This window comes from Spea bombifrons, chromosome 4 (genome assembly GCF_027358695.1).
Source record: "Spea bombifrons isolate aSpeBom1 chromosome 4, aSpeBom1.2.pri, whole genome shotgun sequence".
NCBI lineage: Eukaryota > Metazoa > Chordata > Amphibia > Anura > Pelobatidae > Spea > Spea bombifrons.
This window is the reverse complement of record NC_071090.1, coordinates 69,924,825-69,952,748: the sequence shown is the minus strand read 5'-3', so window position 1 is coordinate 69,952,748 and position 27,924 is coordinate 69,924,825. Positions and strand designations below refer to the sequence as shown.

Genomic DNA, 27,924 nt, shown 5'->3' with positions numbered 1-27,924 from the left:
AGGCTGAATATAAAAGCGAGGCTAGGACCACCTCTGAAATTGAATGCAAATTGAGTTAAATTCCATCAGTGCCATTGGACTCTATTGTAAAGTTGCAATTTCCGCAGAACAATATTTTATAATGGGTAAAGTAAATCAGAGTTGGCAAATGCATAAAGGCCTGGATCGTACACTACTCCGTCTTGTATGCCACAAGTCTCCATTTGCTGAACCTTGGCAATAGTGTGAACCACAGATTGGTGGCAAGGAAAATGAAGGTGCAGTTTTGTACTCTTGAACATTTGAACAAGGAACTTCTCTAACGAAAAGTTATATGGCAGAGGCAAATTTTGCACCCAAGGTCTTATGTTGCATCATTTATTAGCTTCTATGTGGTGGAGAAGAAGTCGGCTACATCGGACAGAGAACAAACAGATGATTGTGCCCGGTTAGCGGTACTGGATGTACCGAGTCATCTGGAATAACACTTCAGTACAATTGGAAATCAATGTCAGCATAGAGACTCATTTATGTGTGTAACGGGTTCACCAAGAGAGCTGTAGTAACTCCCAGAGATCACCCACATGTATCCTCCTGTTGTCCCCGGAATCACTTCCAGCACCAGCCAGCATGCGCACCTTGGAACCCTGCTATGTGTACCCAATAAGTAGACACAACTACCTTGAACTGAGTACAGCAGGAATGAACCGTTTATTGTTGTAAAACATAGACTGATATAGCCACAGAACTTCATTAACATAAATTAACAGATACATGTATTCAACCCAACCTTTAATCCCCTTTAGCTACTGAATATCCCCCTGGTAGCCATCCTGTTAATGGGATTACTTTACACAATGGAGTTCCTGCCTGTTTGGCAGTCAGGCTGGAGCCATCCCTGAGTACCTTGGGCCCCTGTATGACAGGTCATTCTGTCACATATCTCCCCTTTTAAAAAGAAGACTGAACTGGGGCCAGACCCCAACCGGGTCTGCATCCAGTTCAGTCGGGGAGCACAGCTCCATCGCTCCTAGAGCCGTGGATGCAGGGGGCTGGCAAAGGGCACCTGTCCCACCAACCAGTCCCGGGGTGCACTCAGAGACTGGGGAGTTCGGGTCCCAGACGAGGACAACAGTCCCACTCGTCAGGGCAGGGAGACAGGGTCCATAATCTGTAGGTAGCAGGCTTGCTTTCAGTCCTCTCCAGGGGCCCCAGTGATGGACAGTTCCGTCACACACTCCATCACATATCTCCTTTTTCTGGGGGAGAGTGACGTCTGATAAGACCCCACACGGCTTGACTCCAAAGTCAGTCTGTATATCCGGACCACCACTGCCAGCCACAAATTGGTACTCCCCAAAACAATTTAACAAAGGACCAGTACTCACCCAGCCGCTCTCTGCTTCTCTCAAATAGTGTAACTGCCGCTGGGGAGAAGGGCCAAATGTGCCTTCTCCCTGGAGTCCTCTCAGCCGCTGGGGAGAAAACAGAGCGGCTGGGGTCCCTTCCATATGGGGTTCTGGGCTGACTGCGCGGCACCTCTGGGGACTGCAGGTGGCGACCGTAGTCCAATCCACCTGCATGGTACAAATGTTTGTATGATCCTCGGCGAGGGGAGGAAAGCCACATGCATCCCCTCCTGTATACTCCATCTGCTGGGGAGAGATGTTGATCTGCCTCTCTCCCATTGCCAACACTTCTGCTGGGGATACAGGATCCATAAAAATCACTGCCTCTGGGCAACATTGGGGGGGTAAAGCCAACTGAGCTGGGGTCATAGTGCGGAGCGGGCAGAGGCCAGCGGCACTCTGCCCCGAAGGCAGCGCTTCAGCTGCATTTGTAAAGTCCAGGGGCACCACCAACTCTGTGGCTGCCTGACCGGACCCTCCTTGGTTACTGCGGTCAGGCTTGGGAACAAGTGGAAGGGTTGAGCAGAGGCCAGCAGCGCTCTGCCTCGAAGCCAGCAGTTCAGCTGGGGGATCTGGCTGGGACATGCAGGGGGGGTCTTGGTCAGTTTCTGTGCCATATTGCGGGGAATTGGGCAAAGTGTCTGGGGTGAGGGAAGGGAGTAGGCAGTGGCCAGTTGCGCTCTGCTCGGATGTTTGTGCTTCTGGTGGGGGCACAATACTCACAGGATCCACTGGAGCACACTGCTGAGCACGGTCAAAGAGTTCTCGGTAGGCCTGCTCCAGGAACCATTCTTGGTAAACCAAATAATCGAAATCAGCCCACAAGTCGGGCAGGTAACAGGGAACATCTGCGAGAATCCCTTCCCTGAACTCCCGAATCTCCTCGCACCGATATTTCGATGGGCTCCCAAATTCTTGGTCCTCTTGTAGGCTTTCCATTATCAATCCCGGGCCGCCAAAGTCATCGCCCTCTGGCATGTAATCATCCTTCAGCTCTGGACACCACTGCACGGCCTGCCAATACAGGGCCCGGTATCCACAATCCACAGTCATTTCAAGTGGAAGCAACTTCTCCAACTCAGCCACCAAGTTCTCTTGAGGCTGCTCTCCCAGGTACTGCATTCGCCAATCTAGTTGTAGCTCGTACCATTCCTTGGAGGATGGAAGGACTATTCCCCGGACACCCTGGTCCACTCTGAGAGCCTCCATCCAGGCATTTATATAACTTGCGACTCTGCTGTGCACCAACACGTCCTGTAGTGCTGGAACCATCTTTGGTTTGCTGCTGGTATACTCGCTGGTACTCCGCTGGGACGTTTGCCAGGAGGATCCCGCCGCTTGCCACCAATGTAACGGGTTCACCAAGAGAGCTGTAGTAACTCCCAGAGATCACCCACATGTATCCTCCTGTTGTCCCCGGAATCACTTCCAGCACCAGCCAGCATGCGCACCTTGGAACCCTGCTATGTGTACCCAATAAGTAGACACAACTACCTTGAACTGAGTACAGCAGGAATGAACCGTTTATTGTTGTAAAACATAGACTGATATAGCCACAGAACTTCATTAACATAAATTAACAGATACATGTATTCAACCCAACCTTTAATCCCCTTTAGCTACTGAATATCCCCCTGGTAGCCATCCTGTTAATGGGATTACTTTACACAATGGAGTTCCTGCCTGTTTGGCAGTCAGGCTGGAGCCATCCCTGAGTACCTTGGGCCCCTGTATGACAGGTCATTCTGTCACAATGTGCTTTTATTATCTCATTCATTTGGCGGAAGATTTAACTCTGCAGTTTAATGAAAAATAGTTCTGATACTCTGAATATCATCTGTGGCACAACGCACTACACGATGCCTCAAAATATGCATGTTACACTATAGATGCATCTCCTATTTACAGTACCCTGTGCTGATCAGTCGGTTTGGCTCAGTCTCATTCTGTCTCCGCATCCAGGTTAGCATAGTCATCCTTTTTCTCCGTTTTTATTACACTACTACAAAGCCTCTTTTTGTTTAGAGCAATTTAGTCGTTCTCTTGGCAACAGATGTGCTTATCGGAAAGCAACTCTGTTGCATAGACGCCAGCTAGGATTAGCGAATAATAAAACAGAGCCTGTAATTAGAGAAGAAGGCACAATTTGATTTTCTTAGTTATTCCCGTGTAACTCTTCTTATGCCAGCCCGAAGAAATACTTTTGTGATCTGCCCTGTAGGGTTGAGCGTTGACATATAAGTCTAGCTCTCAACAAAGCTAGCACACTGGGACAACCTCTTTAAACACACTTGCTGCTATAACTAGTGTAAGAATACATTGGTCAGTGTAGGTTTTATGAAGTCATGGTCATCAGATAACTTGACTTGGTCCACTCATTGGGACTATGTCCATTGGGTAAGCTACAAATGAGTGTTTCTTATTGACATGCTGCTAGGGTCTCTGAAGACTTGGACAGTGAACAATTCCTTAAAGAGGGCCCAATTGACAACATTAAATGTGTTTTTGGTATAACTACTGGAAAACTATTCAATATCTGGTCTGATTTCCCCCAATGTTCGTGTTAGATAACGCACAGGTTAAAATAGTGAAGTATCTCGTACGTAGTAGAACAAATTAGATGTTTCATGTCCCTTTTCATGACTTAAAGAATCCTGCTCCTGAAGTGCTCTTAATACTAATCCTATTAACTTGTAAGCTTTGGTATTACCTGTGATTAATACAACTCGGCTATTAAAGCAAATTAATCAATGTTGACTTTGGCGTTTAGATAAAATAAACAAACTCAATTTCTGTATCATTAGTTATAGGGGTTTTCTTGCGCAATGCAGGCATGACATTCACCTGTGTATAATATATTTCCCCGTTTTGTGTTTCCCCTCCCGCCTTCATGACTCTTAATTGACAGCGTATACGTCATGTGATTTTTACTGTGTGCAGATTGGTGCATGCTTTCTGTTTTTTTTTTGTTTGTTTTTTTTTTCTCCTAGGTGTCTCTACCAAAAGCAGGAAGCATACTTGAGTACACTTCCTGCATATACAGCTATCTGCTGATGCCATTCTAACTCCTGTGTTTATTTACAGAATACTGCTAGCCGAGATCCTTTCCCTTGATTCTGGTATTTGATTTGTGAACTGTGAGAATGTGATTTATATTCTAAAGATTTAAGAAATTAGGGTTAGCAAACGCAGAGACTATAAGGTTCACCAAGTGTGCCCATCTCTTTGCAGTATAGCTCCTAGACAATCTATATAAAACTACATATTGTAGAACTGCTGTTAAACCCATCATGCATGGATGTTAGACCCAAAAGCCCAGGGGGCGTCATTTAGAGTTTGTGATGTTTATTGTGTATGAAAGGCTGATTCATTCTACTCTGGTTTGTAACTAAAAATGACCTTTATATCATAGCTGCCCTTAACCCAAAATAAAGGTCTTAAATAGAATTTAGTGGGCAAATTCTAGTACAGAGAATGACGGTAAGGCTTGGATACCAAAGCAATCCCTTTTGTTAACAGCTCTGAATTAGGCAGCAGATGTGAATATACGTCAGATACAGGTAATATTACTTTTCCATTGTACTAGTATATACTTAATGTCTTAGTGCACTGTGTGTGTGTGTATATGTATATGTGTATATATATATATATATATGTACATATATATGTACATGTGTGTATGCTGGGATACAATGCTTTTAAACATTGCTCTAAGGAGGGTTTGAGACGCTGTATACAGTGTATACTGTGGATAATATTTTCAGGCATTGTAGGCAGAAGAATTATACAAAGCTTGCAACCTAAAAAGGCATAAAAATTCAGATTCCCGAGTTGCTGGTAGAATGAGTACACAAAGCAAGAACTCGGCACATGTCCAGTGAATGCCATTCAAGAAAAATATGAAGCATAAATATTGGGGGTCCCATTACACTACATGGTCATACCGTATTGGCTCGGATATAGGCCGCCCCCGTATATAGGCCGCACCCTAAAAGTTTGGTGCTTTTTTAAAGAAAAAGTTTTTTTCTTTAAAAAAGCACCAAAAAGATATGCTGCCACTCCCACCCCCGAGATATGCTGCCATTGCCCCCCCCCGAGATATGCTGCCACTCTGCCCCCCCCCCGACTTACCAGAGCAGACTCCCGGGTGTCTTGCGGGGCCAGCAGGGGACATCGTGCAATCGTGCCGGCAGCGGAGGCTGTTTACCCGCATCGCTGCAGCCGGTGACCGTCCGCACGATGCGCTTAGACAACCTCCCGTGCCGGCGACCCCCCCCCCCCCCCCCGTGGGAAGTGCTGGCAGGGGAGGCTGAGCGTATCGGAGAGTAGGATACAGGTCCCCTGCACCGCTGCGGGGGATCTGTATCATAACCCCGCTGCCTGCCCGGGACTGCATGTCCCGGGCGTCGGGCGCTAGACCCCGAATATAGGCTGCACCCCCACTTTAAAGACTTAAAGTGGGGGGAAAAAAGTGCGGCCTATATTCGAGCCAATACGGTATATTGCTTAGCACATCACTACGTCAAAGTACCACAAGCTGCCCCTCCTGCCTCGCAGTGGCCGGCTATTCTCTGCTCCAGTCCTGCCTCCTCTGTGGGGAGAAAGAGGGAGGCCGCGCCCCGTGCTGAAGTCTGTGAGCGGCATCGAGAGCTGTAGTAGGTAAGGGGGTGGGGGAGGTTGTTTGAATGAGTATGCCTGTGAGGGAATGAATGTGTGAATGAATGAGTATATGAATGAATGGGTGTGTGTGTGATAGCATGGATGTGTAAGTGCTGGAACCTAGGCATGATGGGACTGTGATTGCTGTTAGCAATCACACTCCTATCATGCTAAGTCAGCCAGTACATGCTGAAACCTGGCTAGCTGCCCCCCTTGTGTATTGATGCTGCCAGCAGTATGGGGTCTGCACTTACAGCCACCCTGTACCAGCATGTACTGGCTGACTTGGCATGATAGGAGTGTGATTGCTAACAGCAATCTGCTAACAGCAATCACAGTCCCATCATCAGGTTCCAGCATTTACTGGTTGCCTGGGTATAAAAGAGTGCTGTTAGCAATCACACTCCTATCATGCCAAGTCAGCCAGTACATGCTGAAACCTGGCTAGCTACCCCCCTTGTGTATTGATGCTGCCAGCAGTATGGGGTCTGCACTTACAGCCACCCTGTACCAGCATGTACTGGCTGACTTGGCATGATAGGAGTGTGATTGCTAACAGCAATCTGCTAACAGCAATCACAGTCCCATCATGCCTAGGTTCCAGCATTTACTGGTTGCCTGGATATCACACTCCTATCATGCCAAGTCATATTGTTGATATTTTTTTGTCCAATTGTGGTGTTACTTTTAATAAAAGGGTGGTTACACACTAAAATTGGACAAAAATTACTGGTACAATGCCCAGCCAACCAGTACATGCTGGAATCTGGGTATGCCTGAGATTGCTGTTAACAATCATAATATATAATCTTTTTTGTACAATTTTGGTGTGCAACTTACTTTTATTAAAAATATGTGGGGGGGGTCATTTCCAGTTTCAGCTAAGTGAACCCTGAATTTTCGGTTTTGGTCCAGAATTTTAATTTCGGTGTATACCTAAAATCAATAGAACTATTTAATTTTAACTTATCCAGAATCCTGAATTTGTAGACACAAAACTTTCTAGGCCCAGAAATCAGTGAGAGGAAAAGTAAAGGTTTTGTGTCATTTACTTTATTTTAATCTGCATATCTTATTAAAGGCCATATTTTCACGCAGTGAAAAATGAGTGTGGCCCTCGCACGTATACAATTCTGATGAAGTGGCCCACTGCAGAAAAAAAACTTGGACACCCCTGCCATATACTGTGACGGAATCCCCAATATTTATGCCTCACTGAGCATGAGCTGAGTTCTTACTTTTTGTTGTAAGCAGAGGACCCATTTTCACACTTTGCTAAGGAGACTTGAGAGTCTGTACTATTCAGAAGCCTAACATATTTACATTGTTGCAAAAAAGGTTCATCCTTTTAACTGCCGTATTCTACCCAATCCTATATACTACATATTAAACATATATGGCTCTTCAATTTTCATTTTTCTCAAGTAGTATTCTGAAAATTCTGTTTCCTCTTGTGCCCAAGAGTGGCTTCCACCTTGCCGATGCATGATCCTGAGGTTTGTGATAATAGCTTTATAGTTGAAAAGCATGATTTTAAACCGTTCTGAGAGTCAATGGCTCATGTGCAGTCTGCTGCAGCACTGCAGTCTTTCCAGAGGCATCATGGGAAATTTCAGGAGACGCTCAGGCTATGCCTTTGGAGGCAGATGTAATGGGAGTTGGGTTTTAAATATGAATAAGTATTAAACTGCCCTAAATATATATAATAAAATGTATACATATTTTTAGGATCAAATCGAAATAAAGCTGTGTCTCTGGCGTCACGGTTCCTCTTTACTGCGTATGATTGATTTTTTTTTTTTATGCTTTGCAAAAATACTAGTAAGAGGTACAAATCAAGTATTCATTCCAAGCAAAATCTGGTATCTGGAAATGACCTCTAACTTCTGCGCAAATAGAATACAGAGCATCTAAATCTTCAGCTTCTGTATTTTTGCAGGAAAGTCTGAATTTTCAGGTAATTAGGAACCATTTTTGTATGACTTATTCAATCATGGTATTCTGTACATGTCACTTTTGTTGGATGTCTTATGACTGTTTCCTTACCATGCATTAATAGCCTTCTGCCAGGTATCTGGCAGATGCATGTGTGTGCTTATGCCAACACTGGTACATTTCTCAAGCAGAGCTTGCACTATATAATGTAACCAGTAGGGGAGCTTCAAATATCACTGATTTAACTGTACATGACACTGGGCCGCCAAAGCTTTTCCAACAGCAGAAGCTCACTGGAGTTGGACCTTCATAATGTATTGTGAATGAATGGAAACAACTTTGTATTTAGTGAACAGACCCCAATGAGATGTCCCTAGCTTCAGGGATTCTTGTTAAGCATTCAATACAGTGGTGTCTGCATATGAACAGACAGCATGGACAGATTGTCCTATTTACTTTTTCAATCCTCCTCTTGCCCATGTCTTAGTATTTGCTATATTTTACATTTACATGGTATTGCTATTTCCCAGGTTCTTCCTGTCTGTATAGTTAGAATATTCTCTCCTGCCATGATGTTTCTTTAATGCAATGTGGTCTCCATACCCTTCTGAAGTATAGATGGAAATTGCTTTCCATCTGCAGGCTGATAAAGGGTACTGCACCAAGTGTTGGTCGACAACGCTGCTTGTTTGGGTTTACTGGTTTCTTCTGCTTACCTGGAGGCAAGCATTGTCAGATTAGGCCTGGGGATCTGTTGTAACCAAAGTGAGTCAACAGGCTGTCTTCAGATGAAGAACAATAGGGGTCATATAAAGATGTTACATAAAAAGTCATTCTGGTGAAAAGGCTGTTGGCAGTTCCACATTTTCTTTGTAATTGATGACTTATTGCTTTTCAGTACGAATGTCTAGCTATGCTTTTGGTGAAATGTAAGTTAAGTGAAGGTGAAGAAAACTTAACACGTTTTTGGTAACACCTGAAAGCAAGTGTTAGGGGAATGTAATGGTATTTGTGAGTGGAACAGCCTACCGTATGTAAAATTGACTTAGAATGTTGCGAGTGCAGTACTGCCTCTTTAGATATGTGCCTTAAGATTAACTGTTTTTTTTTGCGAAAATGACAAATGTAATGTATACTTAATCTATGCCTCATTTGACGGTATAATTACTACTTTTTATTCAGACTTAATTTTGGAGCATATCTCAAAAGCAAGATATCAAGATATCTGTGATATAAATGTATGTTGTGAATTGTTCAATGCGTGGCCAGTAGGAGGTGCTGTTTGCACGCTCCTTGTGAGTAGGTCACAGCAGTCATGCGCAGCATCTACACCAAAAGAAGTATTTGATTTATGGTAGAGGTTTTTTCATTGCAGTAGTTTTAATTATCTGTGTTTACAGGTTGTGCAATTTTTTTTCTTCTCGTAAACATGGGGCTCAATTTCATGCATTCTTACCTGTCTGCCCTGCCTGTTTGGACTGGTTTTTAGTCTACCAGTGAGGATATTGTATTGAGTATATTTAATTTAAATATACTACTTTCCTTAAAAATGATGTGTTGAACATATCCATATTGGGGGTTTTTTTCTCGGCGATATGTCAGTAAGTACTTCATAGAGCTCATTTAGTGCGTATGGTCTAGGGTCATTTCAACCAATTTTTTATTTGACTAAATATTCCATACATTGTGTAGAACAGGGGTTGAAAAATTTGGATTGGATCTAGGAACTAGCTTAAAAAGAAAATGGGAGACTAATGTTTTTACTTTTAGATATTTAAAATTTCTCCCTTCTATCAGCCCACTTAATACACTCATAAACCAATATATCCAATTATGTTAATAGTTAATTATTACATTGCTAAATACATTGAGGAATTCAGACGGAGAAAAAAATGATTCAATGCACAGTACATTATGAAACATAAATGAAGCAGTATGAATCTACAAGGAATAGCGCACACTGTGCCGGTCAAATCCATCAAGCAGTCTCCTGTTCCTCCTCTCCATCTCCCAGGAGCCACTAACCCCGGGCTCGCCTATAACACACACACTTACGATAACACCAAATGCCGACAGCCCCACACATGCTAACAAACTAAAAACACACGCAATTGTGTTAACACTGTACAGTAACACAGACACACGCTAACATCATCCGTTCATGTATACACATGTTAACACCACACACTAATACACACACTAATGCTATATGCTGACAAACGCACTCATGCTAGCACCATACTGTAACATGCACAACGCCATACAGGCGTACACCACATTAAAGTTTTAGGAGGAAAGGATTTCATTGTACGTGCTGGACTTCATTAGCATTAGAAACAGGTCAGTGGGTTGACATAAATATGTCAACAATAAATATGACAACAGTGGCAGCCTCCAGGTAAAGGAAACAAAATTAAATAAAACAATGCAAATTGAATTACAGTTTGTCTGTGCTGCACTGCCGTGTCTGACACTTTTAATGCAAACATTGATACATTCATTGAGAACTAATTCACAAGGTACTGCTACTTTTTTCTTACAAATGATGGTTGCTTGCATGTTGTACTTGTAAGTGTATCTTCTGCAAATGTTTGACACTTTTTATAACGTACAAATTTCCTTACTCTGATAATTTTAGTTTTACCAGACTGTCGGAAGCCGCTGTGTGCTTTAGAACTGATACTTTTACAACTATCTTTTATAACAGCAGCATTGTCTGTCATCTGATTAAGCATTAACCCTCATCAGAAGATTTGGGTGTTGAAACTAAACATAGTTTGCTATTAAAGGACTAATTTATTTCCAGGAGACTGATTTCTGTTGTACCGTATTTATGAAACACAAGATTTGTGTCTGTGCATATGATAAGTGAGTGTACATCTATGTTTTACATTTCTACTTCTTAAAAATAGATGGAGGGTTTCAGCAGACCCCCCCCCCCATATACAATTGCCTTTTACTCCACCCCCCAGCTCCTTCTCTTGTATGAGATATGTTTGGATGAACCCATCTCCTGCTTGCCACTGTGCACACACACATAAAACAGCAAAAGGGCATCTTAACAAGCGCATCTGATTACAGATTTGCTTTTACTGCATCTTTTAATTCTAAAACCATTGTAAACCTAATGAAATATGAGCTGTCATGCATTGTAAAGAGCCATACCTGCTGAGCTTTTCCTGAAAGAAGGGCTTGTTGGCCTGGTATAATACATTATTAGAATTGAAGCTAGCTTATCCTTTTTTTTATTATTCATTTTTAAAATTTTAACTGGAATGACCTGTCCTGGGTAGCTGCCCCAGTGCCCTATTTGTGCGATCATGGATTATTTATTGGGGGGTGTCCTCTGAGCTCCTCTTACTGGCCTAAAATCAATGGATGTCTACGCCGTTGTGGAAAAAATGGCTATCGCCTCTGCGTACGATGTACACTTTGGCAGTTTGTATGCATTGGTTGCCATCCCTGCATCTCGATCACTGGCATTTAAACCTGTAGGGGTGAATATTCAAACCAAATTGGGTGCAATATAAAAATATAGAAATTGCTGTCTGTCTGCGAGGCAGTTGTCAGTTGGTCCAGTGATTGCGGATGTTGATCTCACTGTGCTTCCTCTGGCTTTGTCCTCCCCTCGGTGACCCCTGGATACCATCTTTTGAAAGACAATTCACCTGGTCTGTAGTGTTCCTAGTGAGGAGCTTCAGAAATCTGGAAACTTACAAAGCACACGGACTCTTTGATTTTGATAGGAAAAAGAAAAATAAGAGTGCTGTGAATTCCTAGCAGTGAATGAATGCAGCTATCTTAAACTTTGTCACTGAAAGCAATTAACAGGGTTTGGTAGAGCTGTTTGATTATGATAGACATCAAAGGCATTCTCAAGGAGACCTGCATGAAAGTTGGGGGAGGGGCAGATGTGCCGCACTATAACTTGCTGCTCAGTGTCTATCTTGACCGTGATTAAACCTACTGACATCTGTAGCTGTGTTTTAAATGAGTCATTGTTCTTGAGTATTGACATTACAAAGGGCACACGCTGCCAATGGGGTAAGGGGAAATGCTAGATATGTTTTATGCAAGGAGGGGCCTGTCAGATTCCCTGAGCTGCAGAGTCCTATATCACTGTCCTGACGAGGGCTGAAACATTAGCTCAGAGCCACTGACTTCTGAAAGTATTTGTGTGCGGGTTTGAGAGCAGGGGGAGGCTGAAGCCCATTGTCAACTACGTGAGTGACTGGCCCTGAACTTGGCTGCGCTGAGAAAAGAGATTTTCCCAAGCCCTCCTGCTTCTAGAGAAGGACCCATTCCACAGGAGAAGACATGGAGAGAACAGAGAGCACGCAAGACACGACTGCTTTTAACATGCCAGACTGGATGGTAAGAACAGGGCCCCTAAATCTATACGTACTAAACTAGAACATGAAACCCAGTTATATATATTTACGTGTGTGTATAATGCCTTTTATATACACCTATACACGTGTGTGTGCTACAGATGTTTGCGTTGGTTGAATTATTCTGCTTGTTTAGTAGGAGCAGCTATTTGTACTATAAATCTTTTATGGCTTGACAACTGATAAGCCAATGGTCCTTTTTTGTTTTCCATCCCTAACAGTCTAAAGACTGAGAACATTGATCCTAAACTACTTTTGCAACTAAAAATTGTATACGTGATCCAGTTCAGTTTGGATGTTGCCTCCAACTGTGTGCTTTTTTCCCCCCAGGGCAGTTTAAATGCCTGCTTAAACAGTGGTTAATTTTAAAATGTTCTCATGACCTAGTGTATCGTAATCTCAACACTTCCTCAGCGTGTTTGCGGTGATTGTTATCCTAGGTTTGTGCGTGAGGATTTCTTGAATGCAAGAGACACAACTCCCCGCAATCTCTCTAACTAGTTGAGTGCTCTACATATGGGGCTATCAGAAACACTTAAGGTGGCGTGACTTGTTTCCACAATGGTGTTTGTAGTTACAAAGTCAAAATTTAGAGGGTCCAGGTTCCTGAATCTTTTATGTGATCCTTTACGAGCACAAGAGCAGTGGCTTGATCCAGCAAGTTGAAATGTTGAATGTTCTGTGCTTTAAATTGATGGCAGTTATAGTCAATTGATTTGAACTAACCTGCAATCTCTGACTCTTGAACCATATTGTGGGTGAAATGCACCATTTTAAATGGAGACTAATATTTTATTATTATATTATTTTTATAATTTGGTCCAGTGTCACAGAGAATAGCCTTGTGCCTTTTGTTAGCAAACAACTTGGTCTTTTGGCCCTCTTTAACTTAGCCTGACAGTCTCCCATATTGTATAAACTATAGAATACTCTTCCGCTGTCAGGGTATTTGTGCATTGTATTATGGGGGAAAAATATGTATTTAGTCTGAGTTTGCAAGGTTTTATAGATGCCTAATGGATTAAAATATGTTGGGATTATGTGGAAGGGGGATGGAAAAATGCCAGGAAACTAATCCCCGTACAACGCAACAGTAAAGTGATCCTCTTATTCTGCAATTATGTCCTTAAAGTGGACCTGTCAACTAAAAATGTAATAATCGCTATAATGTGAATTATTTTTTTTTGTAACTGTTGAGCCATGTAGGGGATTAGCGATACATTTCCAGATGCACCTGATGGACCTTTTTATGCTACAGATGTTTCTTGAATGCACTCTTGTTGTAAAACAAGCTATATTTTAACTGTTCATTTTTGTAGGAAAAGAGACCTGTAACCAAGGTTCTCTCTAATTATTAGTAGTTGGTGTGCGCAAAAATGTTAGTTGTGCAAATGTTTACAATGTTTACATTGAACACTTGTGCAAATGAAAACTTGAAATTGTTTCAAGATAATTTTGGCACGGCCTCTCTCGTGGCTAAATAAACTGTATTGCTGCATTTTAATATAATACAAATATAAATGCAATCTATGAAGTTGTGCATTTAGTTAAGTTTTTATTCTTTACTTTGATGTCTGAACTACATTGTTCAGTTTGATCCATTAAATAAAACATCAAGGAAGGATCCCCCTAATGTCCATCAACTTGTGTGTATGTAAATGAAAGTGTATGGCGTTAGGGTGAGTGTGTGCAGGTATGTGTAAGGTGTTAGCACAAATGTATTTGTAAGTGTGGAGCTGCCCCTGACTATCATCATGCCCCCACCACAGTCATTATCCCCATCCACCACCATTATCACCCTATATTTCATCACAATCCCTAACATAACTTATCTCTGCATTATTTCCAAGTCATTGCCCTACACACTCCTTTTATATTCATACTAACATATTTCTCCAAGTATTCTTTGATCTTCTGCAGAGCAGTCTTCCTCTGCCAGCTTACTGTATGTCATGTGTCGTCATATCCAATGTGGCACTGACTGGCAGACACGCAGTGAGAAGAGATCTGTGCTCCTATTGTCAGAAACATTGTCTACCGCAGGCAAGGGGAAGCAGCTTACCTGCAACTTTCCGGCTATCTTGGCCAGATTGGCCTTGCCTTATATGCACACAACTTGGAGAGAACATATGATGTTAACAACTATATATTAAAGTTTTGTATAAAAATCAAAATATATTGACGGTGCTACGTATTTTCTGATGAGTAGCTTTAGATGTTTCAGTGGCGTGAATGTATGATATATATATGATTAGAGGCTTTGCAGCTATAAAAGACTATGTTTTCACTTAAAAAGCACAATACATTTTCAAGGCCATTCCTAGAAAGTGGAGCCATTGAATCTCAGGAACTGTTCTTTCACACTGCCAGAGTGCCACACCTGTGACAATCTAGAAGTCCCTGTAAATTGAACTGTTACTTTACAACAGCAAAATTGTAAACCTGATCACCTAAAAATATCTATACTACTTTTGTTACAGAACCCCTGAAATTACGTGTCTAGACTTAGTCTGTCCTTCAGGAAAAATGTTTTTATAGATCTTTACCTATGTGCCCACCTTTTTTCCGTAGGTGTTGAAACTATTACCTCATAAAACACTGTCTTACAGGTAACATAATGTAAACATTTGGTGTCAATTTTTGCTAGTGGAGTGACTTAAATGTGACAAGTAGACCAGTGGTCGGTTTCTGACCAACAAACTAAGCCGCTAACCCTCAACTTCAGTGGTCTACAGATACGCTGTGCTTCAGCCCCTCTCACATCCATTTCATAACACGACACAATAATCTACTTCTCGTGTTCAGTGATTTCGTATAAAGCCTTATTACTCAATATTTTTCTTAAGTCTTCTGAAATATCTACTGGTATTTCAGCAAGCCCTGCTAGTAGCTGTGGTTCCCTGCCATGTTTTGTAAATAAAACACTATTAATTTTCTCTCCAGCCCTGTCAGATGTGTATCATTCAGTTCCCAAAACATACATTGAGGTTGTAGATAATTATATACTAAGAAAGGTGACACAACGTTGGTGTATTTTACTGGTCATATGCAGTACTGGATGCATCTCCTAGCAGTAAATTACAGACAAGTAACATACTTATCACCAAACACGTAGTCTATAACATTTTTACCTCCTTGTATCCGATCAACATCCTTTTCACTGCTTCAGCAACATGGTAAGATTTAAATGGAATGAAAGCATGAAGCGATTAGCTGCAGGCAGTGATTCACTAAACATAGATGCATTCTTTTCACTTCTTAACGTAGGAATGTACTGGAATTTTTTAGGGCATGGAAATATTGAATAAAAATGCTTCTTGTTTCCTTATCTGACCTATCTCAATGACTAGTAGACTTCAGGCAGAACTCTCAGAATTCCAAGACGGACAGTTTTGGTGAATTGTTAGTTATGCAATGAATGAGGCATTGAGGCTTCCATTGGTCCTCTGTCAGACACCCGCTCTACTTTCGCATATTGGGGACATTTTGTCCTGTCTTGTACCTGCGTTGCCTGAGTACACCTGGTGTTAAACCACAAAATAATTATGTACATTTTAAGCCAAGCTTTGTACTTAATGAAACAGCCAGAACATTGATGCCAACCTGTATAGAAAATAAACATTTTCTATACAAATATAAAGTCATGCTAATGGTTATTCTACTTCTGCACTGAAAGTACATTGCATATTTCTTTGTCTTTCTGTTTTTTTAGCCCCCCCCCTCTCTACTTGCCCATTTTGTAAAGACATATTTAGATGTTAGCCTTATGGAGAATATCTTCTCTTGCTTCCATCCTTTAACCCACTTTTGTCCATACCGCATGTTACATTATTGTCCAAACAGGCCAGTTGTAGCTTTATTTTTATGGATCTAACCTTTTTTCTGGCATTTTGTTAATGTATATGAAGTTAGGTTTATCCTTTAGAATAAAAGAGAGAATAGAATATACAGCTCAGATGTGTGCTGCTTTAAATTATGCTTTTATAATGTTACTACATTCCATGTATTCTTTACAATTCTATTGTGTGTTCTCTCTGTTAATAAGTAACCAAACCATAATTATCTGAAGTCCTGAATCAATGCTGTTACACAAATCAACACAGGCAGCTGCAATCTGTTTTTATCGGTTTCTGTAAGTTTCCTCTTTATGGTGTTCAGTTACAAGCTGTAGATTTGCAAACTTTAAGTTGTGGCATTGACTAAAGTCCCACTGTTCTATATTGTGCTTTAAACTGGGTCTTTTACGCAGACAAGCTACTCCTAACATTGTATTTAGAAATAGAGGGCATTGTAAATCTATGGCTACCTAACCCCTGGGGTTTGTCAAACCCTATATTGTGCCATTTCCTATCCTACCAATTTATTAGTCAAGCCAGAGATCTCACTGTTAGTTCAACTTAACAAATGATCCCACAGTGATTAATGGTGGCCAGCCAATGTGACTAATGATCATGGGATTCTTTTTGGTCCTATAGAGAAATGTTAATTATGTTTTTATTATCCTGTATGTTCTCTTAACCACCAATAGTCCCATTGCATAAATGCGTGTGCAAATGTTACCTGTTATGACCGGTTTTTACACAATGAAAGTCTATATGATGTCTCTTATAGATAAGAAAACACTCCATTTGAGGATAAACCACATTGTATCTAGCAATTTAAAGCTACTGGTGTTAACACTTAAGTTACTCCTCTGGAGATAAAAAGAAGCTATTTGTGAATTTCTATTTTTTGGTAATGTTTATACATCTTTTAGCATCACTGAGTGTATGTGCATGTCTGGCCAGGCATGTTAAGAACACACATACACATGCATCGTCATTGTATTTAGTCCGGTGGGCAATGAACCCAATGGTGCCCGGTCTGTGCCATAAGGTCACTAACTGGCTACCCAGGCCATGTCAGCAGTGCCGAAATGACAAGAGGTGGTATTTACTTCCAAACAAAATTAGAAAAGATGAAAGGTCCTCCATTAAGCATATTCTAATTTTATTTGTAAGTAAAATATGCTTATTATGCTCTTATCATAGGAAAAAGTTGGAGCAGAGATCCACCCTTTACCCTGCCATGGGGGGCAAACGTATAGGGAATGCGCTGAGCCTCGAAACATGTGAAGTGGAGCACTGCTTATTACTATTTGATTTATATAGCTCCATCATGTTCCACAGCGTTGTACAATGGGTAAAGCCGAACATAATGAATATATTACATAACAATTTGATTTACAGAAACAAGCTTACAATTACCCGAACATTTCCAGGAAAACAACAATAAAAGATGCATGATTACCCCAGTAAATGGACATTGTGATCCCTAGTAGCAGGTTTAGCATGAGCAGAAATCTTCAGGATAATGTGCTTTTTAAAATCACCTCCCCATGTAATTTGGCCTTTAATTGAAGTACAAATGTAATCAAATATGCCAAAGGGAGGAGAGCGGAGCTTTCTTGTAGGGGAGGCCTAGCACGTTTACATCATTCCCCTTGGCAAGATAATTATGGAGTACAATTGCTTACATAAATACGAGCCGTTTCTGACAAAGCTTGAACAAATGCTTATATATGTAAGTTCAGAGGTCAGAACACATTGGTGTAATAGTCTATTAAAGAAAGCTATGCGGCAATGAATTCTTAAATGCCTCATTAACTTGATAGTCAATGATCACCAAACCTCGGTATTATTGGGCAGGCAGGTTGGAACCAGAGCAGCAGGTATAAAGGTATGGCACGGCTGGGCCCAGGGACTAGTTAAGGATGTCTGAGGACTGGCCGGCTGTCAACATGATGAATAACAAAAAGACGTACAGTGTGAATGGGGACTTGGAGCTGAAATCTCAGGTGAGGTCTACACAACGCTGACCTTGCAGAAGGCATCTGCTTTTACCGTAAGCTACTTCTCTCAAACATATAGCTTAGAGAATCAAGGACTAATGTGTGGTTAAATGCCAGATACCTTGTTCATCCTTCCACTAGCCGTCTTATGATAAGCCACAGGGTCGATCCCAACAAAGTTTCCAAGAAGGATAAACTCGTCCTTCGTAATTTTTTAATAACTGAAGAAGTGCAATTGACATAACTATGCAGCACTAGCTCACATCTGCTTCCAAAAAATCTTCCAATGTTGTTCCCCTTTTTACTCTATTACACGTTTCTTTAAATTGGACATTTTGTTGTTTTTCCTTTTTAGATGTGATTTTAAATATCATGAGGTAGCACCTGATAAAATATTAAATGTTGGTCAAAGCTAGCTTGTGGACCTTCATATAGATAACGTTTAAATATCTAACACACCCTGCTCATTAAGATTTGTAAATCAAGATTTTGCAGCGCATAATAAGCGTAGAAATTTTCTTTTATGGCAGCTGCTACCTGTTTACATGCCTCTCCTGCTGCAATAAATCTTAATTTAACACTTAAGTTTCTTTCATAAACAGTCTCGCTTTACAAGATAGGCTTGCTGGGTTTTTTGACGAGATCGGCCATGAACCTGTACAAATTTTCAGCGTGGCCTTGGATTGCAAATGTTAACCACGGTAATAAGCTTTAGTTATTGATTGAGTAGAGGTAGAGAACAGGGCTGATGATAGATCTGAGGCCGACTACCTCCCTTGTCATTTTTGAATAGGGTACGTTCCTATTCAGAATGTCTCTCCCACTCTTGCGCTAAATTGAAACATAAAAGTTGACGTTCTCATCTAGTCTGCCATTATTCCTAACATAAAGACTCAACCGTAACACTTCTTGATCTTGTCTTAGATTCAGGATAGCCACATACCTATCCCATACAGGTTTATTAGCCTCTACCTCTTCTGTTGTTCCACTTATTTACCATCCTCTCAGTAAAGGGCAGTAAATATGTGAATTGCTTTCTCTAACATGACGCATAATGTATTTTCTCTGCTTGATTTTAAGCCTTGAGGCAGTGCGGAAATAGTTAACACACCTGAACAATGTCCCTTTATTAGTTTTGCTATTGGGTTACTGTTATGAGCACTCGGCTTCACATTTTCTTAAAGGTCTTTTCTGTTTTGTAGTTCTGTAAAATGATGGTATGTAACTTAGGTTACAGAGTATTCCGAGTAAGAACAAAGAACAATGAAATGTGAAAAAAAAGTCAGAAATAGAGCAGTTCTTAAGGGTCCTGCTAGCATTTCACATACGGGGCGTCAAGTAATTTGGAAAGCATCTGATATGCATTATGCAAAGTTTATTAGCGTCTAGTTCCATCTTTAGTGAAACTATATGTACGTGTGTGTGTGTGTGTGTGTATGTAAAATATTTTATATGAATTTTATTAAGATGCAAAATGTTGGTCGCTATCTACCCTATGCACACCTTGTATGTTTTCTTTAAACCAATGAATGGCGTATCTTGAATGAACTATGCATTCTAACAAAGCCCTTCTCAAAGTAGAAAGTCTGCGCGCATGAATCTTTATAATGCACAGTGAGGCGATATAAAATGCGTTAAGTCGCTGCAGTTTACGTGGAGGTTCCTGGTTTAATATCTCAGAATTGCAAGAGATTTTTCTGCCATTTCATCATACCTTTTACGCTTTTGAAACAGTAGTTTGTCTGAACGGTTCTTTCGGCTGCCGATTTCCAGTGCCTTTAATGTGTGCTAGCGATAGTTCCGACTGTAGGTAGAGTTCTACCGAAGCCCAATACCAGGCTCACGTCATTGACGTCACAACGTGTCTTATTGAAACTTCATGTAGTTTCTGTTACGAAAGTTCTAGTTTGTGCTTGGAAAAATTGAGCAACTGAGCCACCCGTTATCTTAAACAGTGAAGGGTTTTCCGGTTAGCCTTGATTGTAGTCCTTTTCCCTGATTTATTCCTAGTTTGTTTTCTCATAGCAGATCCAGTTTGCGGACCAGAAGCGGGAGTTCAACAAGCGCCCGACAAAGATAGGTCGCCGTTCTCTGTCTCGATCAATTTCCCAGTCATCGACTGATAGCTACAGTTCTGGTGAGTAATGAATCCACAAATCCGTGAGTTCAAGGTAAGTGACAATTTATCAGTGAATGTGAAGGATTTGAGAAATGCTGCTTAATAGCTTTAGATAGATTCCAATGCTTTGGAATCACTGTTTTCCCCCGAAATGTACCACTTTGTCCTCTTGTTTCTATTGGCTGGCAAAAAATCTATAATTTTCCCAAATCCCTTATTTTACGGCTCTATCCATTATAACTGTAACAGTGTCTGAATCTCTTAAAAATAAAAAAAAATTACACCCTTGATCTTGTTGACCACATGCTTTACAATTAAATGTTTTATTACAGTGTTGGCAAATATTTATTTTTTTAAATCCAGTTAGAAATCCAGTTCTAACCAGCTGGTTTCTTCGTCTCTTCATTCTCATGCAGATATTCTGTCAATGCCGTTTCTTTTATTAAGTGCAGATTTCTAGGCCTTTAGGTCATAATGGGAATTCAGCCCGGAAAATGCCAGCCTCCGGTCTCCCAGGGATTTACAGGCATGTTGGGCTTCTCGGCAGAGCCCTACTGAGGCCTGACCTTCAGAGACATTTTTCTGCGCTACCTAATCCTCAGCCTTCAAGTAACCTGATTAAAAGTCTGCAACCAGCTAGTGCACTGGACCTCTCAGTAGGGCTGTTTGTAAAAATCTTCGTTGTTTTTTTCTGTAGTCCAGTTAAACCTTCCATGAAATCAGCTTCTGAAAGTAAAACTCTGCCATAGTTTGCATGGAAGTGACGACGTTCTTCCATGAAGAGCTTGTGCATGTATCCCAAATCAAAACTTGAGCCCTCCCTTAAAAATGTACCTGCTGTTAACCACAGATTATATAATATATATAATATAAATATATAATATAATATAATTTTACTCTAGATTATCTATACCATTTTTACTATTTTGCTTTAAGTTAATTGTACGGAGCACTTGGTGGCTTTGGTGCTGATTGTTAATGGTAGCCACATTGACTAAGTTTCTTAATAAACAGTTGATTCAGCTTCACCGTGGCATGGATAATGCCCTGTAGTTCTGAAAGTTAATAATAGCACAGTCTGATTAATGTTTTTTTGTTTGAAGCAGACTGTTAAAGGCAAAAATGGAAAATTATACCAGATCCCTTTTAGTTAGACTGTTCCCTGTCTAAAGCAGACAACAGGACATGGTTTCTCAGCCAGCAAGCGCTGACGGGGACCTAAACGCCTGCTGAGAAACCCACAGCTTCATTAGAGGCAAAGTCTTTTTGCCTTTTCTGATTATATCCTCTTTCACTAGCTGCTTCCTATACAGACAGCTCCGACGATGAGACTTCACCCCGGGACAAGCAGCAGAAGAACTCCAAAGGCAGCGGCGACTTCTGCGTGAAGAACATCAAGCAGGCGGAATTCGGACGCAGGGAGATTGAGATTGCGGAACAAGGTAACATCTTTAGGTTAATGGACAAATAGCTAGGAGGGCTGCTCACTAATAAGGAACAAAGCACAAAATAATAGTTGCGCTAGAAAATAGGAATACTTTAAACACTGTGGTGGCATAATAAGGTCATCATGTATTTAATGATTGTCTTATTAATATATTTAATCATGATTGGAATAGTGTCTACTTAAATCAACATGGGAAAAGAGGGGGGGTAAAAAAAAAAGGGAATCCCAGAAAATGTAGACACACAAATAATGTTCCAGTGAACATATGTCCATGTGGTGGCACCATTCCAAAAAACTATCAGTCCATGATTGTTATAAGTCGCATCCATAATGTAGTCACACAAACCTGCGCATAAAGGGATAATGGAGATGTTTCCCAAACGGAGGGAGGATAGGCTGTAAGGCTGTTTGCTTCGGACCATGCTGTCCTTCCTAGGCCCGATAATTGATGACCAGAAGTCAATTTAGTTTCCATGTGTAGGAGTAAGGGAGCTTGAAAGGGTCAAAATATTGTTACCGATGTAAACACTCAAGATCTAAATCGTGCAAAAATAAATGAATACACCCCAATGAAAGAGGTTCACAGTGAAAGCCGTATATTAAAACGCATATAGCAGTATTACAATAGGTTAGTTTCTATTGGAAACAACATTAGTTCAATAAATCAGAGGGGATATACCGGAAACTAAACCAATTTTTTTCATTAATTTGATTAATAAATGTTTAATCATGATTAAATATATTCATTAATATGACTAAGTAAATACATGATGGACTTATTTCCCCACTACAATGTTTATCATATTCATATTCTCTAACATTAACTATTTTTATTTTGTTTACTTAGCAGTGAGCAGTCAATCATTTAAATATCTGTTAGCGCATGGGAAGATACAGAAACCTTGCACTTGTTTGAGAGAAATGGAGAAGACAATTTAGTAGAAGACTGCAATAAACCATTGTTTTACAGAGTGGATTGTTTTTTCCTTTTCACGTTTTGCGAACCATAGTCGATTTGCACTATAGTATGTGTTTGCCTAAATAAATAAAAGCATGGGACGTACATTATGTTCAGGAATTGTAGGGCTTAAATTCCATATGTTTCTGCAGTTGTAGAATGTAGAATATATTTTCTCTCCTCGCTTTGTTGCCAACCAGGCCTTTTATGAAGTCTGTAGAAAATTGGCAGCAAATCTTTGATATTTTTTTTTCTGTTTGGTTCACCAAATGCCAAATAAAAATGATGAATTTCGGTTGATTTGCCTTAGGTAATCTTTCTTCAGTTCTGCGTCCGGGAACTTAAATGGCTTCTTCTGTTCTTTTTTTCTCTCGACATAGAGATGCCTGCACTCATGGCTCTACGCAAGAGAGCACAAGGAGAAAAGCCTTTGGCCGGTGCCAAGATTGTGGGGTGTACTCACATAACGGCACAAACAGCCGTGAGTTTATTCGCGCTTAAGTATACCTCATAGCACAGTCTCTGTTCCTTAAGTAAATAAAACACATTTACAAGTTGCATTTCGGGTTTTGTACATTTCGGTTTCTAAGCCGATATAGATGTAAATAGTCAAAGTATTCAGAAGAGTTTCGACCGCTGGTAAAATTTAAGCTTTTAAATGCATTTCGTAGCCAAGCCACCATGGCAATTGTGTTAACTGTTGGCCTCTTTAAACTTAAACCAAGTGCACATTTTGATACTCCGACCTGTGTCTGTGAAAGCTGAAAAACAGAACCTTTGACAGTAGATATAAAGTATTAGGAAGCGATACTGTAGACTGTTTATAGAACTGCATTGCGTTTTAGTTTTGATAGCCTCCCTTAATACGTTATCTGTTTATATTAGGGCATAATTAACACTTTAGATGCTGCACCAAACTGTAACATTATTCTTGGTATTAATAAATTGGACTTTAAGGTTCTTTGTCATCATGTGTACTGTGGTATAATTTGAACATTAAAGTGTCCTTTCTGTCCTGTAGGTTTTGATTGAGACCTTGGGGGCCCTTGGTGCTCAGTGTCGATGGGCAGCCTGCAACATCTACTCCACTCTCAATGAAGTGGCAGCCGCTCTGGCAGAAAGTGGTACGTGATATCATCAGTGACATCATCAGTGTAGTGTGTAATAATACAGCCTGATTAATTTTAAGACTGTAGCTCTGTTCTGTTATGTTGCATGGTGTTAACATAAACAAGCTCTCCAATTATAGAACCAGGTTCCACTTTAATTCAGGGGTTACGATGGAGCTGCCCTGCATTAAGTATTATATCTACGTAATCCTACCCTATAAGCATCCAGCAAGTTAAAATGTATCACTTTATCAAATAAACATAACATCTATATTACCATCTTATCTAATTATTTTATAAGATAATTAATCTTTGGCTCTTTATGACTTAATTTGAGCGTGAAACTGCAATCTTTTTTCACCAATAAATGTGGCTGTCTTCTTTTTCGACAAAGGTAAGGAAATGCATGGTGGATCTGAATATATTTCTTTTTTGTTTTGTTTAATGTAGAAATATAAAAAAGAATACACTTTTTTCACAGCATGTGTCAGCAGATTAACCTGCACCAGTAGTGTCAGTGAGGTTGCTATCCATAGTATATAGTAAATTAGATGATATAAGTATAATTGTTCAGCTTGGGCCAGTGGATAGAAGGCCCTCAGTATGCACAGCTTTGCATGCAATTAAACAAATAAGGGTTTATTTTTTTTTACCTTATATTTACCATGAGCTGTCTACTTACAAAAATGTCTGCAGAACAAGGAACATCCAGCTGTTCTAATTTATGAAAAAATCTTTTCACCCCAAGGTGTCCCAGTTTTCTCTTGGAAAGGAGAGTCAGAAGATGACTTCTGGTGGTGCATTGACCGCTGTGTAAATGTGGAAGGTTGGCAGCCAAACATGGTACGTTTGACATCTACAATGTGTAGCAGGCTCAGAATGCTGATAGACACACTGCAGCTACATTGCCATCTAAGCGGAGATCTGCCCAACCAAATTCACACCCTGAGTAGTTTCTTTGTCACGGGGCCGCTCGGTGGAGGAATGGCTTCTTTCATTTATATTTTTGATAGTCTGATTATATGTTGGAGAACATGTGCAGAGCACTATAGCACCCTTGTATTAATATTCTACACAGTAGTGAAACAAACCATTATAGTTTTGTGCCCTTTTTGAGGGCATCGGAAAAATAGTAAAGATATTTTTAGATTTCTTGATTTAAGTGATGTGTTGCCTTATTTTTGGATGTATCATGCATCTACCTGCCTATAGAGAGCTCTGTTTTGATTCCAAGGCATGAGTGGCCAACAAGTTGCTGCCTGTTGCTGTCCTACTTTCCGTGTTTGCCATCTCAGTTCTAGTTTCAAAACATGTCTGCTGTTACTGCATAAAGATATGTTTTAAGGTTTTTTGGCAGTTTTCTGATGTCTTGCTGCGTAAAGCAATTGTAGTCATTTTGAACTGATCTGAGCTGCACCCCTAGAAGAATCTCTTTAGCAGCTGCCCATAGGATTGTTTAATCTAGTGCTACAGTAATACATTTTAATCCTCTGGGCATAGAAATGTAATTTGCAACATAATACATGCACTTTTTTGTGTTTGCTTCCATTTTTATAATTACATAGAGATTATTTTAGAATGTAGTGAGAACTGGGAGAAAAAAATTCAGAACATAACTGATTGCATTGGAACAGAAGATTGATGTGATTACAGCACAACGGCTGAAAGATGCCAGGGTTTCTTGCTGATGATCCTGATGACACTTGGCATCCCCTGCGCTCCTATGGCACAGACTATATGTTTGGTTACAGTCAGAAAAGATATCGTTCGAGCCAATGGTGTATGAACCCAGGGGATGCCAAGTGCCACCAGGGTCTACTTTTGTTGCCAAACACCGGACAAGATGGCATATTAGGAAGGTTACAGTTTCTTAACTAACATATGCAGGATGTTAAATTTTAAAGTTTACTGGTTTTGTAAAAGAAATGCACCTTTTTGTCTATTAACAAAGACGTGTTAGATTTTAAAGGTTGGGTTCCAATTACTTATTTTCCCCTTATTTAATATACATAAACAATTGGACATTGTTATGATATTCCCATTTAAGTTTTTTTTCCAAATAAAACTCCAGAACACTACTAAAATATAAATAGTAAAAAAAAAAAAAAAATTATAAAAATCCTCAATGCCATTTTAGCCGGCCGCTGACCTCACTTATGCCTTGGTGTCGTTCATGTGATTTTCTTGTTGACCCTGGGTGGATAATAATGACATTTCTGTTGCAGATCTTGGATGATGGGGGAGATCTCACACACTGGATCTATAAAAAGTATCCTAACATGTTCAAGAAAATAAAAGGCATTGTGGAAGAGAGTGTGACTGGTGTGCATCGGTAAGGGCAGACTGTGTTATAGGATTTTATATTCCTTAGTCTGTTGCTTGCTTTATATCCAACCTCTGTAAGAATGAATAAATCCACACATATTCAGGCAGTGTGCACATGAATTGGTTTCCTATTGGGCTACAGTATTCATGCGTTACCATTCATACTATAGTTTGTCTTGTGGCTTTAGTAAATTAGTGTAATGTCTGGCGATTTAGTAGGACTTTTGGGACATCTTGTAGCCCCACATTGTATTTTAAAGCATTGCTATTTTGAGGGTGGGAATAATGCAGTACCCACACATCTGACCCATGAAGCATTTGAAATCCCTGCACCACTTGCTGCTTGAACCTCTTGTCTCTCCAACAGCTTGTACCAGTTGTCCAAAGCCGGGAAGCTGTGTGTCCCTGCGATGAATGTCAACGATTCTGTTACCAAGCAGAAATTTGACAATTTGTACTGCTGCAGAGAGTCTATTTTGGATGGGTAAGATCTGATTGTTGTTTAAAGGCTATGTGCAGACGCTCAAGAACAATGTTTGGAACAATAAAATGGCGATATTATCAATACCCTGCTAACTTGTCTTGCCAGGGTTTTATGGTCTTTAATTGAAAATTAAGAACTAGCACTTTTTATAGTCATATCGGTAATACTTTCATATTGGTAGTCAGAGTAAACCTGTAATGATAAGGTAGTTGTCCTCAAATAGCAAAAATTCAAATTTCTCAAACAACTATGCTTATTACACATATATTCAGTGTTCATTGCTCTCCCCTTCACATACAGCATTTGTAGATTAAGGGTGGTTTAGGGGGTAAAAGGAAATTAAGAATGACATTCTATAAAGGATAACGGCAATTTATAATTTCCATGAGAATGTTGGATGTGGAAATATGAAAGCAGTGGTCCTAAACTTGAAACAAATAATAATGAATTAAATAATGAACACTGTAAACAGGATAATAGGGTGTCTGGATTCTGAAGAGTGAGTGTGTATATACTCTGTGTATAAATATATTTAATTATTGAAACGAGAACAAGCGTCTAAGAATTATCCTCTAAAGTGGTAATTGGGTAAAATGGATGTAACTCTTCAAATGCTGTCTGTAACATTTACATAGCTGAGAAGTGGAAACAAGATAAATGTGTCTATGTAGTGGTTGGCGTTCTCTTATCACATTCAGAGTAGACGTTATGGTGTGTTAGTCTAATAAGTAACACGTCAGAGAAACAGTTGAACATATGGCATAGAAACACAGCAAAAGGGCACGGCTCTTACCTGCTGCCAAATCCTGCCTTCTGAAAAGCTCTATTTGAGTTTTGTAATCAGAAGATCTCTTATTTGCAAATGTTTTCTTATAATATTGGCGACTGGCACCACTTATGGAAATCTCTTCCGTAAATTTGGCGTATGTTTTGTCCTGAATTATTTATCGTACATTAAAAAGTGGTGTATGAATAAATGGGTAACTTCTTTTGACTGCAGATTGTTGAATACACTTGTTGGTGGCATAATTAGTATGGATGTATATCCATAACAATTTGATAAGATGGAGACTTCATGCACGATTCTCTGATTAACTGTTTATTTTACAGTAAAGGTTGCGTGTATAACAAAGATGTTTGAAGGCAATTAAGTATTACAGATTCCATTCTCAGATTCCAGATTCATTTCACTTTTGTTTTTAATGTGTGTGCGAAGGATTTAATCTCCTAATTAAATTCTCTGACCATTCCTTGTTCATCTTACATTATCCTTGGCTTG

At 40.2% G+C, this 27,924-nt stretch overlaps 1 protein-coding gene across 6 annotated transcripts in view; it reads left to right on the top strand.

The window, feature by feature from the left end:
• The window catches only part of AHCYL2 (adenosylhomocysteinase like 2), a 52,997-nt gene that overhangs the window by 20,132 nt on the left and 4,941 nt on the right, over nt 1-27,924 (top strand). The window contains exons 1-8 of one of the 6 annotated variants that reach the window (XM_053462582.1): nt 12,007-12,356; nt 20,232-20,340; nt 21,621-21,764; nt 23,108-23,208; nt 23,749-23,851; nt 24,585-24,679; nt 26,062-26,168; nt 26,529-26,645. In XM_053462582.1, coding sequence (XP_053318557.1) covers nt 12,300-12,356; nt 20,232-20,340; nt 21,621-21,764; nt 23,108-23,208; nt 23,749-23,851; nt 24,585-24,679; nt 26,062-26,168; nt 26,529-26,645 — 833 coding nt within the window. In that variant the 5' untranslated portion in view covers nt 12,007-12,299. Of the gene's footprint in view, nt 1-12,006; nt 12,357-18,025; nt 18,210-20,228; nt 20,341-21,620; nt 21,765-23,107; nt 23,209-23,748; nt 23,852-24,584; nt 24,680-26,061; nt 26,169-26,528; nt 26,646-27,924 lie in introns of those variants that run through there. The other 5 variants (XM_053462583.1, XM_053462581.1, XM_053462580.1 and 2 more) reach the window with 5 other exon arrangements.